At 24.7% G+C, this 18,562-nt stretch overlaps 2 protein-coding genes across 2 annotated transcripts; both read left to right on the top strand.

The window, feature by feature from the left end:
- The first annotated feature begins 56 nt into the window (after nucleotides 1-56).
- Nucleotides 57-2,938, top strand: LOC114193790. The gene is made up of 6 exons (XM_028083726.1): nucleotides 57-317; nucleotides 937-1,050; nucleotides 1,152-1,404; nucleotides 1,559-1,673; nucleotides 2,054-2,218; nucleotides 2,723-2,938. Exons 1-6 carry the CDS (start codon nucleotides 225-227, stop codon nucleotides 2,763-2,765), a joined length of 783 nt encoding a protein of 260 aa, XP_027939527.1. The 5' UTR covers nucleotides 57-224; the 3' UTR covers nucleotides 2,766-2,938.
- Nucleotides 2,939-5,330: 2,392 nt separating this feature from the next.
- On the top strand, nucleotides 5,331-6,075 carry LOC114193221 (AT-hook motif nuclear-localized protein 17-like). The gene has a single exon (XM_028082940.1). It carries the CDS (start codon nucleotides 5,405-5,407, stop codon nucleotides 6,005-6,007), a length of 603 nt encoding a protein of 200 aa, XP_027938741.1. The 5' UTR covers nucleotides 5,331-5,404; the 3' UTR covers nucleotides 6,008-6,075.
- Nucleotides 6,076-18,562: the final 12,487 nt, after the last annotated feature.

Below are 18,562 nucleotides of genomic sequence, written 5' to 3'. Positions count from 1 at the left end.
AAACAGAGTGATATTTTGGGTGCCATTGGACTCCAGACATAAAATCTGAGTGACATTATCTTGAGTTTCACAAAGATATTTAGATTGAATGTCCCCACCAATGTTGTTGTCTTAGAAATATCTTCCATTCACCAGTGACTGTCTCTGCATATATTGTTGATCCTCTAATGCATGCTGCCTTATCTCTTCAGCTCAAATATTGGTGAAACATTGTATTGCTACAAATGGAGACTGAGTTGGTGAAACGCAGAATTCACATGATCGCAGCCCACTTTGCTCCCAAGGATGATACTTCAGCTACACATGTTCTGCCAATGGTAATAATTTTCTTTCTTTATTTCCATTTACACTCTTTTATCTTGTTACTTTGTGACAAGAATGGAATCTGAATCCAAATTCAATTATAGGTTTTTATGACACATGGGAATTGTAAAGGAGATAGATATTGCTAAGTTGGGAAGGGATAATAAACTTGCTATGTTTATGTTTATTGGTTTGAAGATTTGGAAATATGACCCTTATCAAATGATTGATGTCACTGTAGCTTTGAGTAAATTCTGAAACATCACTTATAGAATGTCTGGTTTTCTAAGGTTTCATCAAGCTAGTATTGCATATTTTTAGTATGGTGAAGGGTTTGTTTGTATCTTGAGATTCAGGATTGGAAATATAATTGTTTAGATTGGTCTTTTCTTTTATGATTAGCTTAAGCAATAATAAGTTGAACATCATCAAATCAATGTATTTTTGAAGCTTTTTCTTCATCTCTGTCCCCTTTTGAAACATAGTGTTTCCTTAATTCTGAGACACTAGCTACACCTTCTATATATGTTCTTTTAACAGACTACAGTATTTGTTTTATAGCTTCTGGTTTGCAATTTCTAATAATCTGTATGTGCTGTCCTTTTTTTTTCTTGAATATGTGTTCAACATCAGAACTGCAGTGGAAGTCTGAATTCTGTGCTCCGGAGATGCGATAATAAGGTGTATTTTGCACGCCAAGCATCTTCTTCTCTTGGCTATTTTATGAGGCAAACTTCAATTGAAGAGGTACTTAAAGTGTTCTTATTGTTTTGAAATACTCCACAGTGTTCTATTTACTTCTCCTTTTGGTAAATGATTCATTTCTCTTTGATACACAAATTTTTCAGGGTGGCTCAACTTTTGCTCCTAAAACTCATCATGGTGCTGGTGCTGCATCTGAATTCGCTTCTAATGCAAGAGCACCATGTTTTGCTAGACCTGCGATGGCAGAATCACTCTCAAAAAATCCACTGGTCCAATCACTGACTCCGGAGCAGGGCTTTGATACACTTGAACCACCTACATTTTCCAGGCCAAACAGACAGATCAGAGGAGATCAGTTACATTCTGAGAAGAAAACTAGCTATTCTGAAATTGGTGGTTAGCACTTTTGAGCTCAGAAAAAGTTATTTCATGTTATGTTCGATGATTAGCTATGACAAACAGAAGCATATAAATTGTTTGAATTATCGGTGGAACTTTTTTTATGCTGTTTGTCAACTGCTAAATGATCATTGTGAGTATACTTGTGCAGGAATTGAGTGGTCTCCAAGGATGGATGTTGCAGAATCAGAAAGCAAATATGTTATCACAGTGGAAGTTCCAGGTGTTAGTATCAGTGACATAAGAGTGGAGGTTGATGATCTAAAGTAAGAAGCATATCTTATATTATATATATATATATATATATATATATATATATATATATATTCCTCCCCTTATACTAATTATTATGGTATTAAGCATTTAGTTCTGTCTAATCAACAATAGCAAGGGAATGTTGAAGAAAAGGATAAGGCTTTGTTGGATACTACTTTTATCTGAAAGTCATTATTGTGTTTGGAGTGGTTCTTTCATTTGTTATATATCTTTTGAAGTACATGACCTCTTTTCTTTCTGATAAAAGAGGAATATGTGAACTGTGACAGGTTGTGTGATCTTGTGTGATCGATGAATTTTGTAATGTCACCATAACTGAGATGTCAAAGTTCATAATAATGTCTAACATGATCTTATTTGGAACTGACAGGTTGTGTGTCAAAGGTAGACGCTCTACTAGCTCTTGGACAATTGCTGGTTGTCCAAAGGCTTCATTTTCTTCATACCATCGGAGGGAAATATTATATGGACCATATGAGGTGGTGTGGCAGCTTCCTTCTGGTGTGAACAAGGACAGAATATCAGCTGAATTTTTGTGAGTTATATCTGTGTTATGCATCTGTTTCTTAATGTTAACTCATGATTGAAAACTCTTCTAATTTGGTCTATTGCATTATATGATTTGTACTCTTTTTAGTAGTTTTGGTTATTGGATCATTAAATGATTATAGTAACACAAGATGGTGAGTTAAATTGTAAGCTTGAAATTCAATTAAATAACTGAAAAATCTGTTGAATATCAAACGTTCTTGGCTAAAATGGATGATTCACTATTGCTGAAACTAGATACTGTGATGATGGTTTTTACTTTTGTATTTTAAGTACAGAAAAGCTGAATCTATGCCAATGTTAATGCTTTGCTTGGCATCTGCAACACTGTCATGGATTTATGATCCATAAATTTTTCAAACTCAATGCAGAAGCTATTTAATTCATAACATCTACTCAGAAAATACCTTTTGTGCAGAAGTTCAAAGATATGTGCTTTACCTTTATACATTTGAAGCTGATGATTTGTTGTTTCTTTCTCCATTTTCAGGGATGGACTTCTACAAATCATAGTTCCTAAAATCTTAGTATGAGTGAGAAATATTGATTTATAGCACATATATATGTATACGTATATTCATATAGATATAGAAGCAAAGGGTATTCTGCATGAGTCATGTCATGCCTTATATATTGTAATGTAATGAAGAGATAATGAATTTCATATACACTTTTATTGCTAGACAGAAAATTTTATCTTTGAAAATTTAATCATATTATTTTTGTTTTATAATGAGTAGCTGAAGATTAAAGATAAACCAGATAAGAAAACAATGACAGTATGCAGTAAAATCTGCTTAAAAGTTAAAACTCTCTTGAATGTCAAAATAAAGAAATATTGGATTTTGAAAAAAAATTATTCATAAAAATTGAACACAGAAAATATTTATAATAACTTAGAGACCATGCTTAACTTGGAGAACAAAATTTCACCCCACAATTTTGAAGCTTAGTTTTATATTTATACTATGTTTAACAAATAGTTTATTAATCAGCAACAGTTACCTTTTAAATATATTTCAATAATTTATGATTTTTAACTCTTGGACTTGGATTTAATGTGGTCAAAGTTTTTTCTGAACATAATAATGTGGTCAAATTAAGTACATTTACTGTATTCAATGCTATTTAATATTAAACATAATGATTATTTATTTATTTTAACTCAAGCTACAGATGAAGGTGCACAATAAGGCAGTTTTATTATGAAACTGTCACTTTCATCCCTGTTAGTCAAAAATTAACACAATATATTACTCTTAATCTAATTACTTTCTTTATTGTTTTTATGAAAATTTCAAATTATTAAATCCTTGTAAATTTAATAATTGTATTTTTCCTTGTAAATTTAATCCTAGGGCCTAACGTAAATTTTTAAATTCCTTCACTATTAGCTAAGAGTAATGTCTTATTTGGAATTTAAGTTGGCATAAGCGAATCAAGCTAAATTTGAAAAAAAAAATTAAAGCAGAAAAAATAATTAGATTTATAAAAATATAGAGAGAAAATGAGTGTTTATCCATTGAAAATTAATCTATCATTTTATGAGGCTATATTTTAATTAGCTTTTCACATCATGCAATTATCTCAATCAAAATTTATGTGGCCCTTCCCTCCTTTTTGTTTTATCAATTCCAAAATTAAATTCATTTTTTATGTGAGTTACATGGTACACTTCCACATGTAACAAACATGAATTGGCTCTTTAAAGCAATCGAGAAAAAAAAAATTAGCCATTGATAATAGCTTTAACAGTTCATACTTTAATTTATATATTTTAATATATATATATATATATATATATATATATATATATATATATATATATATATATATGATATTGTGTGTGAGTAATAATTATTGATTTTTTTCTGATTGATATCCGGTATAGTCATTTTAGACTCAAGAAGATAAATCAAATTAAAAAAAAAATGTTAGATGTTGAAAATAATTCCTTGTTATTTTCTTTGTTACCATATATTCCTTGTACTCATTTAAAAATCATCCATTTTTAATTTTATACGTAATAGTTTTAAGATAATATTACTCATTTGGTTTTTATACTTTAATAAATTTTACCTTCTCATTTTCTTACTTAAAAGTTATATCTTTTAATCATTATACATATTAATTTTAATATATTTAGTTCCAATAGTTTAGATGCAAAAGAACTAAAAGAGACTAATTTTGTATGTATAAGAACTAGGAGAAAATTAAAATTGATAACTTAGACTATGAGGTAAGGCTTATACAACTATAAGAACTAAATGATTAATAAAAATTTATGTATATGGACTATGAGCAAAACTCACCTTTAATATGTTTCATGTATATGAAATCTCTATCTTTTCTTTCTCTTTCACTTTACCAAACCACTTAAGTTTTGTATAATTACCAACATAGCTGATATAGGAAGGTTCATAGGAGAACTTGATCTTTCTTTATTATTATATATGTATATTAGTATATCAATAAAAATGTATTTTTATTACCAACTTTTTCCTTAAATAAAAAATCATAACTCTTAAATATGCATGCAAAAGCCCATGGTTTTTGTTTCTTGTAACTTGGTCCATGTGGGCCTCATTACTTTTCTTGATTCTCTTTTAAAATGCAAAACCATTCTATTGATTATTAAGAATAGTTAAATATGTTTATAATTTCTAATTTTACGTGAATTTGAGATTCGTTTTTTCTCAAAATTTGATATATTTTTATTTTTAAACTTTAAAAATAAATGAATATAGTTATCTTAACTTAATATCATTAATTTTTTTGTGTGTTAAATGGTGTTCTAAGCTGATATTTGAGTTGGAACATATCAAACAGTGTAAAGAACTTAAACACAATTTTGAAAAACCATTTGACACATAAAAAAATTTAATACAATTGGACTAGGAAAACTATATCTATTTATTTTTAAAGTTTGAAGACCAATCTCTATTAATATATTGTAACGACGAACAAATTCCAATTTCGTGTCAAGATTTAGAAACTACAAACACGTTTAACCTAATTACAAACTATCTACAAAGAAACATCTAACAAAATAATTTCCTTTTATCAACACACCCAATATATTCCTCCTTTCTCTTTCTCTCACTCTATATATCCAATTCAACATCCCTTTCTATTTCAATTCTCACATGCATCCTCCTTTTCTACCTTAACAATGGTTCAACCAAGTGATGTAACTCCCTTATCATCCACCCCACTTTCTTCCTCCGATGACAACACCTTTGATGATGCTATTGATTCTTCCTCTCATCCAAAATCATCCTCTTCCTCATCATCAAAGAGGGCACGTGGTAGGCCTGTGGGCTCCAAGAACAAACCAAAGTTAACCCTTCTGATGAACCAAGACAATGAGCATGTCAAAAAACCTATTTTCATTCAAATCCCTAAAAATTCTGATGTGATTGAGACACTGATCCAATTTTCCTGTGATTACCAAATTAGCATCACAATTCAAAGTGCATCAGGATCTATTCTGAAAGTCTCTCTCCGTGACAATGAATCCATAACTTCTACTTTCATTGTTTATGGACCCTTCACATTAGTTTCCCTCATTGGCACTTGCATAAACAACAACTCTTATACTGTTTCATCATTGTCTAATCTTGACACTGCTTCTTTCTTTAACATTTCTTTCTGTTCAAATATAGGTCAAAGCTTTATTGGGGTTGTTGGAGGAAAGGTTATTGCAGGTGATGATGTTGTTGTGGCTGCTACTGTTTTCAACAACGATGAAAATAACCAAAGCGAAAACCAATGATGATCATGGAAAAAAGATAAGAAAGGTTATTATTCATGTCATCTAGATGACAATTAAATAATGTTAAAGCTCCATTAATACTTATCTTATAATGTAAGTGTTACTATGAATAGTGGTTTATTATTTTCTTTTTTAACTTTTTTTTATTATTTTGAAATGTCAAAGATATTTGTAAAAGCATGGTAGTTTGTAGATTTATTTTGATGAAGTCTAAGTGGCAATAAATGTTTTGATGCACTTGTTTGTGTCTGTGATTCTTGCAACTCTTTTTATTGTTGAGCTTATGTTGTAAGTGATGATGTTAGTTTCGATGTGCTTTTAGATTTGTGATTTTGAAATTCCATGAAGAAGACTTATTTTGAAATCTAAATCTTAAAAGATATCGACAAATTAAAAAGAAGAAGAAGAAAAAAAAACAATTCACCAATTCGTATAGCTTGAATGGTTATTCTATTTTTTTCAATTCAGAATTGATTTCACCATTCATTGATGCAAAGTTCAAATACTTTTTATTTTTATTTCTTATATTTTTAGGACTTACATTTATTTTACATTGATTTTTTTTTCACTTATAAATATTTAAATTTTAAAATCTATATTTATTTGGGCCCTTCTATGTATATGTTTTTTTTTTAATTCCCTATAGAGTTTAATGTGGTCAAATTTTTTGTAATGATCAAATTAATGTGGTAAAAGGAAAATTATTTATTATATTCAATACATTCAATACAAACATTAAAAAAATTTAAAAAGTTATTGCAATGGTAATAAAGCTACAAATAAAAGTGAACTTAAAAGGTAGTTTGATGGAACTGTATTCACAAATTGGTAAATAACATCATGATATAGTTAAAGTAGTCAACACGTTAACTCTATTTTTCTTTATTAAAACTTCAAATTAGATTATATTTCTCTTCAGTAGACTTAATCTTACAACCTAATGTAATTTTTTTTAGCTCCTTTATATTGTTTACCTTTGAGCAATGTCTTATTCACTACTTAGTTTTATCATAAGAAAAATCAACTCAAAATTTGAAAAAAAATAAAATTATAAAGGCAATATTCGACCAAAGCAAATACAAATATTGGAGAGAAAATAAGTGTTTAATATATGAAAATCAACTTGCTTAGAAAATGTTGGAAATATTTTATTATAATTTAAAAAATATAATTAAAATATTATCATAGTGTTATTAATAATTTTTTAGATTTTTAATTTGATGGGTTAATGTTATTTATAGTTAACGGTTATATTATTTTATTACATTCATTTGACTATTATGTCTTTTTATTGTTATCTATAAATATCGGTGCATGGGAAAAGAAACAACAAACATTGATTTCTCTTTTTTTTTTTCTTCTCTACATTATCTCTCACAATGATATTTATGAGGTTCAGAGATCCTTTGTTACACTTGATCAATATAATGGATTGTTGTATCTTGGAACATAATGTCTTGTCCTGTGCAGGGTGAACATTTTTTATCTGAGATTAATGTTATGCATGTCTCAACCCAAACTATTTCTGCCCCTTTCTTCAATTATTTTTTATTTATTATTGTTATAAGAATTGTTAGGTCTAATTAATATTATTTGATTCGTATATATATATGCTTTGATATTATTATTACTATAATAATTATTTTTATATTATTCATATTTTTATTATTATTTGTTTAATTATTTTCTAAACAGTAGAATGTAAGTCATAATTTAATCCTTGGTGCTCATTTAATTATGATTTATCCAATGTAATGCCATATATGGTCGAAATGTGCAATATGTTTTGTCCAGAGACATTGATCCTATCTTTCATGAAATATGTAGTTTTTTGTCTACAATTTTAATATATTTGTTTTTTAGATTTTCTTATTCATTAAAAATAATGTATTTTACTTTAGTTGTTTTAAAATTTAAAGAAGCAAGCTTAACAAATTAGAGGAACATGTGTTTGGAAATATAGAAAGTCAAGAAAAACGTATGATTGTGGGAAAAGATAAGTAGATAAAAATTAAAGGAAGAATAGTTAATTAATATATTTTTTGAAAATGAAAAACTATGGAAAGTTTCATGTAACAATATTAGAGGAATCTTTTTAATAATAGTTATTATTGATAAAAATTAGTTCAATAAATATTAATAGTAATAAAGTAAAATCATTAATATCATTTGACTAATCTCAAAATTAAATTCTAGAAAAACTACAATTCACTTATATATTACAAACTTCAAAATAAATATATAACACTAATTAACACTTTATATATATATATATATATATATATATATATATATATATATATATATATATATATATATATATATATAAAGATTCTCTTTGAAAGTAAAATATATCTTTTCAATAATTATTATATATAATAAATAAATATTGTACAAACTCTTCCTAACGAAATTTTTTATTCAATTAAAAGTTGGTATGAGTAATATCTATTCTTTTAATTCATTTATAAAATCAAGAATAATTATATTTATATTTGTTTAGGCTTTTATGTGTATCTTTGTTTTAAATTAGTAAAACATTTTTATTTATATGATATTATGTTTTGAAATTTATTTATGTAGTTATAACCTCTTACATATTATTTAATATCGAATAAAAAATGTTTATCCTTTTGAAATTTATTTTTTTACAATATTATATTTTCTTAAGTGTTACTTTTAATATTGGCAAAATGAAAATATTTGAACAACAACGATATAAATACATTCGTAACTTAATAAAATTGAACCACAAATTTTATATTCACAAAAAGTATAGATTTTAACATAAAAAATAAATATAAATATAATCATGGTAATATCTTTTTAATGATCAACTTCAATTTTCTAATATATATATATATATATATATATATATATATATATATATATATATATATATATATAAATTAAAAATTGATATGTGACTTCTTCAATCTGTCTGTACTCATTTAATTTTAATAATCATAAATTACACAATGTAAAATTCAAATCATAACTATTTCTTTTTTTTTATACCTTAATGACGGTCTATCTTTCATATTAAACCTCATATCTTTCTCAACTTTAACTTCATACTTAAATTCTACTACACATAATTTTATTTATTGTAACTCAAATAATATATATATATATATATATATATATATATATATATATATATATATAATTGGCCCACAATTTTATTTCTTGTAAATTGAACCTTGTGGACCAAATTAATTTTTCTGGCTCTCTTACAACTCACACCAAACTACTATACATTATTACACATTATATATCTCACAAAAAAAAAAAATCATCAAAGGAAACCATTTCTCTTTTATTAATATGCTTTATCTCCCTATTTATTTTTCTACTCTTTCTTCTCCATCACCTTATATATCCATTTAAATATCTTCGTCCATCAATTGTGAGTTAAATATATTTCTTAACTTGTGTTTAGATTGAAAGATAAATTTAAAAGAGCAAAAATAAGTGAATTTGATAGAAAATAAAAGTGAAATTGTTTGAAAAGTGAATAGAAATGAAGAAGAGGTTTTATAATTGATTTCATTGATATAATAAAATAATTTAAATATTTTTTTTTCCGTATTTTATCTTGTTTTGTGTTTTCCCCATAAACACTAAATACATATTTTTCTATCTACCGAAACAAACGGGACCTTAATAATAATTCAACTAATTGCTATTACTTTCCATCTCCATCTTATTTTTTATCCTCTAATAATACTTATTATGATATTGGATATTTTTATAACCAAGTATCACCACTATTTAAGATGACACATAACAACCACTGTTAAATATGACATACAATTTGTGATTAAAAGAAGTAATAATACCCTTTGTTATTATTAAAGACATGAGCAAGTAAAAAAAAAATTGATATTAATTTATTTCCTTATAAACTATTATTTGATTTTGGTACATTAATTTGATTTAATTTGCCCGTATCACTAAATTAGTATTATAGTTGAAAACTACGTCAAAATTTATTCTTAATGTTTCACTTCAATCATCACACTATTTTTACCTTTTATTTATACTGATATGATTAATATTTTTCACAGTTTTGTATACAAGCAATACAATCACATAGTTTAAGATTATAATAAGAGAAAATACATCTAATTTTTTCATATTATTATGTTGAGAATCGAAGACTTTATAATAAAAAATATCACTACTAAAAGACTCATTCCATGAATATTCATTGAGCAAGTAACATGTGAAAAAAAAGTAAAGAGTAACTAGTTAAATTTATTAATTGTAAGATAAATCATTATGCAAAAAGCCTTGTAAAGTATATAATTTTCATTTAATTAATGAAACATCATTTGAGAAAATATTTTGTTAAGAAGTATAATTTAAGCTAAACTCACCTACTATCAATCACTATTGGACCATCTTTATAATGTCTAGTCTCGTACTCAAGACTCAAAGTCCACATTTTAACACATTTCATGAATAAAAAAATGAGCAAAAATTGGATATCAAAATGCAATTTTTAATTTGAGAAAAATAATTTATGCATGCTTTGAATATAGAGGGTTTTGGAGAGGCTTCCACCTTCAAGAGCTTTTCAAATGTCATCTCTCTTTTATTCTCGTGTGTTTTTCTTTCGTTGTACTTGCATTCCTCTAAGATTTCAATTTATGCATGTGTCAAAGTGCTAAAGAAACAATTTGCATTCCATTTTTTCATATTCGAGCTCAAATTATATCATTGTTATTGATAAAATTTTAATAGTAACATATATTAGAAAGGGAAGCACATGCACCGTCTTCTAATTGTCATTTACATTAAGTTGATGCTCCACCAACTTCTTTTACCACCTTTGTTTTCAATTTTCACATTGCTCGAAATCCAAATGTGAATCTAAGTTCAACATTAAATAAAATTGAAAAAGATGAAAATGATATAAAGGATGAAGACTCATAAGCTTATTGTTTTAAAATTTTGGATTAAAGGTGATGTTAATCATTTGGACCATTTATTATACTTTTTATTCACACATACACGTGAGTGTTCATCACCGATATATGTGATTTATTTCAAAGAAATTGGATTATAACCCTCTTTTTCACAATAAATTTGAAAAAAAACTTTAACTTACTAAGGTATACACATACTTGCTATTTTTTAGTTAGATTTTCACATTATAAAATTATTTAACTGAAATTTTTTGTGGACCATATACCTCCTTTGCTTTTAACATCCAAATAAAATTCATATTTTAATGGACGGTTTGTTACATGGCACACTTTTGCATGTATTTTAATATGGTTGAACTTGGTATTTTTGTTCTCAAATCCTGTATTTCTTTTTTGGATAATGATATTTTGATTACTAAATTTTGACAACTTTCTCTTACAACATGAGGTGACATTTTCTAAGTGGTCTTGGAATATTGAAAATGAAAAAATTAAAAACCACTTAAAAGATGGTGGTAAAAGAAAGTTGTCAAAATTTAATAATCAAAAAATCATTTTCCTTTTTTTTTGTTTCACTTTTGAAAACCACATATGTTTTGTATCATTGTCTATTCCTTTTTTGACCAGAAATCATAACTCTCAGATATGCAATAGGCACACAGTTATTCATTGTAACTTATCCTTATTTTCTTGATTCTCTTATAAAATATCTAAATCACTCTATTGATTATTACAACTATTTTAGAAAAAAATATCAAACAAAATAATTTATTTGTTACTAAAAATATTTCTCATTCTCTTTTTTTCTTTGAAAGGTCGTGGGTTCAATTGACGAAAAATAGCGACTAACATTTGTGGAAAAAAAAAAGTTCTCTCTCTACATATCCAATTCAATATCATTTTTCCATTTCAAATCTCACATGCATCCTCCTTTTCTACCTTAAGAATGATTCAACTATGTAATGTAACTCCCCCATCATCCACCCCACTTTCTTCCTCTGATGACAACACCATTGATGATGCTACTGATTCTTCCTCTCAACCAAAATCCTCCTCCTCCTCATCATCACCATGGGTTCCAAGAACAATGTACCTTATCCATGTTCTTTAGATGGCAATTAGAACATTGTTGATGAGTTCTATTTAAGTTTTTTCATGGTGTATTAGTTTTCATTAGTTTTTCTTTCACCTTCTTTTATTATTAAGTGTCATTAGATAGGTAAGCATGAGAATTTGTAGATTTATTTTTGGCGAAATCTAAGTGGTAGTAATGTTTTGATGGACTTGTTTGTGTTGGTAATTTGTGCAACTCTTTTTTATTCTAGAACTATTGTACGTGATGATGTTGGTTTGAATGTGTTCTTCAGTTATGATTTTAGAATTACATGCAGAATTTTGTTATATAAATTTTGAACAACCCGACAAATAAAAGAGAATTAATTATCAATTCATAGCTGGATAAGAATTAATTATGAATGAATAATTATTCTATTTTTAATATTTATATAACTTACAGTTATTTTATATTCACTTTTTTATTCATTTATAAATATTTAAATTTTAAAAAAATTTATATTAATATAGGCCATTTTATTTGTTTGATTTTAAAATCTCTTTATAGATAATGTGGTCAAATTTTTACGAATCAAATTAATGTGGTAAAAGGAAACATATTTGTTATATTCTATGGCATTCAATGCAAACATTAAAATTACTTTATTTATTATTGGGGAATCCCCGCATTGACTGGGTATAGATATGGGTATGGGAAATCCCCGACTTTTTCAATTGGGTACGGGGATGAGCATGAGGATGTACATGTCCCCGTCATAATACTCGTCCCCGTCATATCTTCATCCTTGTTTAAATTATTAAAATATTCAAAATTAATTAAGTAACCTTATATATATATATATATATATACTTTCTATTTTTTATTTTTTCTAATTATTTGGTTTGTCATGAAATTCATTCGCATCTCCAATATATTTTTCAACTTATCATAACATTTATGTAATTATGTTAAAATGATGTATGTCAATTAATTTTTTGGTTAAAATATCTTTTTGGTCCCAATTTTCATCAAGTTTTTTCAAATAAGTCCTAATTTTGGTTTTGTGTTCAAATAGGTCCCAATTTTCGTCAATTATTTTCAATTGGGTCCTTTTTTGTTAACACCGTTTAAATCATTAACGGCCATGAACAGTGACTGCCACGTGTCATTTCATGGTTTTTTTGAATTTTTTTATTTTTATTTTATTTTTTATTTTTAAATTTTTATTTTTTTTAAATGTACACGTGTCAACCCAGGAGTGTGCCACATGTCACTTTGTGGTTTTTTTGAATTTTTTATTTTATTTTTTATTTTATTTTTTAAATGTCCACGTGTCAATCTAATAGTGTGCCACGTGTCAAAGTCAATATTCTATACTCAATTTGGTCCCTATATTTGTTATTTTTGTTCAATTAGGTCCTAATTTTTGTTAAGATTAACCAATTTGGTCCCTATAGAAGATGTGACCAATTTAATTTTTATATCAAAGTTATAATGATGTGAATTTTAATATATTAAATAAAGATATTTAATAAAAAATATGAATTTTAATATAAAAATTAAATTTGGTTTTAATTTTGAGAGGAACCAAATTGGTTAATGTTAACAAAAATTGGGACCTAATTGAACAAAAATAACAAATATAGGGACCAAATTGAATTTAGAACATTGACTTTGACACGTGGCACGCTACTGGGTTGACACATGGACATTTAAAAAAAAATTTAAAAAATTTAAATTTTTTTAAAAAAATTCAAAAAAAATTCATAAAAACCACGAAGTGACACGTGGCACACTCCTAGGTTGACACGTGTATATTTAAAAAAAATTAACAAAATTTTTAAAAAAAATTTAAAAAATTTAAAAAAATTCAAAAAAATAAAAATAAAAATTCAAAAAAACCATGAAGTGACACGTGCCGTTAATGATTTAAACGGTGTTAGCAAAAAAGAACCCAATTGAACAAAATTGACGAAAATTGGGACCTATTTGAACACAAAACCAAAATTAGGACTTGTCTGAAAAAACTTGACGAAAATTGGGACAAAAAATATATTTTAACCTAATTTTTTTTTATGTCTTACGTTTGAATATTTCTATTATTTTTTAATATTATTATTTATTGTATATTTTCCTTTCACCTGAGAATGTTTAATACTCTCAATTTAAGTGTTTAATAACATAAACCTTTCATTTATTAGGTAATATAAAAAAAAATTCTTTACTTTATTAATTTTTGTTTCATTTGAATAACTCTTTTGTTTTGCTAAAATAATTTTTATTGTTTCTCAACCATTGAGTATATATGTTGATATTTAAAAACTTTTCTTAAATCTCTAATGTATTTTTCATCTTATCATACCTTTAATTATACTGTTTTTTCATTAAGCGATTCTTTTTAATAGTCTCTCAAATTGTTTACAAGATACACATTTGTTAATTTTTTTATATTTTTATTTGTTGTTTATTTTCATCACATAGAATACTATTTTGATATATTTTATCTATTTATTTTTTATTTTCTAACTCATTATCAATCATACTGTAATTTTTTCATTGTAATTGTATAAATAACTTTTATTTGCTATAATATAAAAATTTAATATAATTGCCATGAATGTTTTTTTGTCAACATCCAACATATATTAGAGTTCAAAAGATACAAGATCTATGTTAAAATTTTATTATTATAATTATTATTTGTTTTTTGCGTCACTTTGATCAAATGATGTATTATAACTTTTATTAGTGTATAAAACAAAGATTCATTAAAATTTAAAAATTGAAGTAAACAAACATTTAAAATATATTTTAATTTGAATATTTGTTTTCTTTTTATATTTTTTTTTAAATATTTTTAAATTTTATCAACTAAATTTCATTAACGTTTGCAAATTCAATAAATGTTTTGGTTCTTATGAAATTTTATTTGGTATTCTAATCTAAAATGTAAACAATTATAATTTATTTCAAAGTATTTGATATCGAATAAACAAACATCCTCCTCATATTAAATATTTGATAATATTATGTTTAGTTTACTGTAGTTTTTTATTATTTTATAAAAAATAATTAAAATTAATATTGAAGTAGTAAGAAAACGTGTACGTGTATGGATATGAGATTATACCCGTTACCCCATGGGGATGGGGATGGGATAAAAATTTGATACCTGTTGGGTTTGGATATGGGATAGAGATAAATATTTTTACGGAGATGGGTATGAGATAACGAAATTCGTCCCCATCCCGTCCCGTTGCCATCCCTCAGTGTATTTCTGCTGAGTAGATTTAACCTTATGTCATAATAATGTAATTTTTTTAGCTCCTTTTCTATTTAGCTTAGAGTAATATCTTATTCATTAAGTTTTATCATAAGAAAAATCTACTTAAATTTTAAAAAGAAAAAAAAAACTACGAGAGCCGATTTTCGACTAAAGCAAATAAAAACAATAGCGAGAAAATGTGTGTTTAATATGTGAAAATTAATATGCAAAAAAAAATTTGAAATAATAATTTAATCCACCTAACCCATTTAACTATAGTTTATCTAGTGACTAATGCATGTGTATAATACGATGGCAGAATTTGGATAAAAGTTTTAGGGGTGTCAGATTAATTTTTTTAAATATATAAATTGTTTTTATTAATTAAATAAATGAACTTTTTAATTTTTTTTATTTAAATTATTTTTTCACATCGATTCACGAATGTATTTTTTAATTTCTAATATTTTTATTTTCTATTCCAATTTTAAACTATTCAACTAATTTATTATGTGTAATAAAATTTGTAATGCAATCAAGATATATTCATAACATTTTACAAATTTAAACTAAAAATAAAAAATTTCTAAATTTCACAATTTATAGTTATACTAATATGAGGAAAATTATAATCAAGTTCATGCCAATTTCATAAAAGAATTCTTAAAATTTTGATTAAGGTTCATATTAATTTGAGAAAAACATCGTAATAAGAATAAGAAAATCATAAATTTAAGATACATAAATCATAATAGAATATTAATTTTGATTTATGAGACATATTGTAATAATACATTCATCAATCTATCTGTTTTTCAGTATTTTTCCCGATTATCTTTTTATCTTTCTTTTTACTTTCATACTTTCTTGATAATTCACTAAAAAAGAATCTTATATACAAAGACAAAATCCTATTTTTTTTATTAATGAACATCCATCAAATTATTTTTATTTTATCTTTTAAACAATAAAAATACATAAATAAATAATATATATAAATAAAATAATAAAAGATTTTCAAAACTTAATATATATATATATATATATATATATATATATATATATATATATAATATAATTTAAAATTAAAGACTTTCGGAAAAACCATTACTCTCTTTAGTCATAACCATGTTCCGCCGATGGTATCCTCTGTGTTATCAAATATATTATTTGATGTCTACAACATTAATATATTTGTTTTATGCATTTTCTTATTCATTAAAAATAATGCATTTTATTTTAGTTATTTTAAAATTTGAAGAAAGAAACTTAAGGAACTACCAGGGCATGTGTTTAAAAATATAAGAGGTCAAGAAAAACGTATGATTGTGGTAAAAGGTAGATAAAAATTAAATGAAGTAATAATTAATTATAATATTTTTAAAAGTAAAAAATCTCGGAAAAGATTCATGTACAATTTTAGTGGAATATTTTTATGATATTTATTGTGGATAAAAATAATTTCAATAAATAATAATAATAACAAAGTAAAACTATTAATATCATTTGAGAAATCTCTCGACTTATTTTCTAAAAAATCCTAATTATTTTTTACTTTAAAAACCTTCAAAATAAGCTTGGTTTTAATACTTTTTAAGAAAATAAAACAATTATGTTCATTGGTCATTATATATGACAAATAAAGTGACGCTACTAGAAAATCTTCCATTAAATATTAATTTTTGTGTAAAAAAATTATTAATCATTATAATAATCAATTTAAATATTAATTTATAAATAATAAATTATTATTATTAAAACAGTTATCATAAATAAAAAATAAAAAATTATAATTTACTTTTAAATTTGTTTTTAAAATTTAGTCATTAAAAAAATAGTTTATAAATCAATGACGAAATATTAGTTATTAAAGATCTGATTATCAAAATTAGCTTTTAAATTAATCTTTAATTAATTAATTTATAATTAATTTTAATTTTAATTTATAATAATAATTATTTTAATAACTAATAAATTTTTATTTTAATAATTTTTTATTATTAAAATTAATTATTATTTAAGATTTTTGTTGTAATATAATAATAAAAAAAATATGTTTAATATAAAAATAATTTGGAATGCTCGGTACAATTCAACGCTAGCGTTGATTTAGAATTTTTTAGTCAACTGAAATACATAAATATTAATAATATATGTTTTTTAAATTAAGTACGAATGAGAATAAGCATTTGTATATCTGTTCACACGTTCGTAAATGTCTCTTTTAAGTTATCAAAATAATTTTAACTTATTTTATACTGAATTTTATGTAATTATAGTTTTTATCTTTATCCAACAAAGTTGAGACATAAATTTTATACTCAAAATAAATATAAATTTAAATATAAAAAAGAAATCAAATTTTCTTTAATTTAATTTCATGGAGTTATCATCTCTACTAATTAGAGATAACATTGAACTTGTACATGTATATATTGTTCAGACCCATTTCAATTTTAACGAAAATTTTTACAGCTACAAATATGAGTATACATAATATTTAATTTTTAGATTAGGTATAGAGATCCGAATAAATATCTATGTATCTTCGTCCTATTTCAATACTCATTCCAATATTATTTTTTTTATCTACTTCTTACTCATCAAAATTTATTTATATTTTTTCTAGGTTCTTACGTAAATCAATATCTTGCATTAATTCTTATTATTATTTAATGAATTCCCACGCTTCAAAGTTATTTAACCAAAACAAACAATTGTTTTAAACTTTTTGTTCTTTAATTTAACGTAAACCTATACAAGAAGAAATACTTGTGATGAAATAAATAATATCATTAAAAAAATACGAAAAAATAAAAACCAAGACGTTGTCAACAATGATTAATATCGGAACATATGTAGAAAAGAAAGTTTGAAATATTCTTTCCCATTTATTCTCGTCTTCTAATGTTATTAATATTGGTCAGAAATATCGTTTACAGTTCTTGATTTTTGTTCTGTATTGGATTTTGAATATGACATCTGTCACTGCTATTAATTAAAAGAAAACCAAATGAAAAGGAAAGAGATAATTACTTCTATTTATACAATCAACTTTAGAGCACTAAACAAATGTTTAAAATGTGTAAATTCATTGTAATATATTTCTGTTTTTTCCTTGTTATTAAAATGGTGACCTTGGTTATATTAACATTTTGTAATAATCTTTTTGAACATATTAACATTATTTAACCTTTTCATTCTTATTTATTATTTATTTATATATATATATATATATATATATATATATATATATATATATATATATATATATATATATAAAGAAAATAAAAATGAAAGAA

This window comes from Vigna unguiculata, chromosome 8 (assembly GCF_004118075.2).
Source record: "Vigna unguiculata cultivar IT97K-499-35 chromosome 8, ASM411807v1, whole genome shotgun sequence".
Classification (NCBI taxonomy): Eukaryota; Viridiplantae; Streptophyta; class Magnoliopsida; order Fabales; family Fabaceae; genus Vigna; species Vigna unguiculata.
The sequence above is the reverse complement of the archived record's forward strand: the minus strand, read 5'-3'. Positions and strand labels throughout refer to the sequence as shown.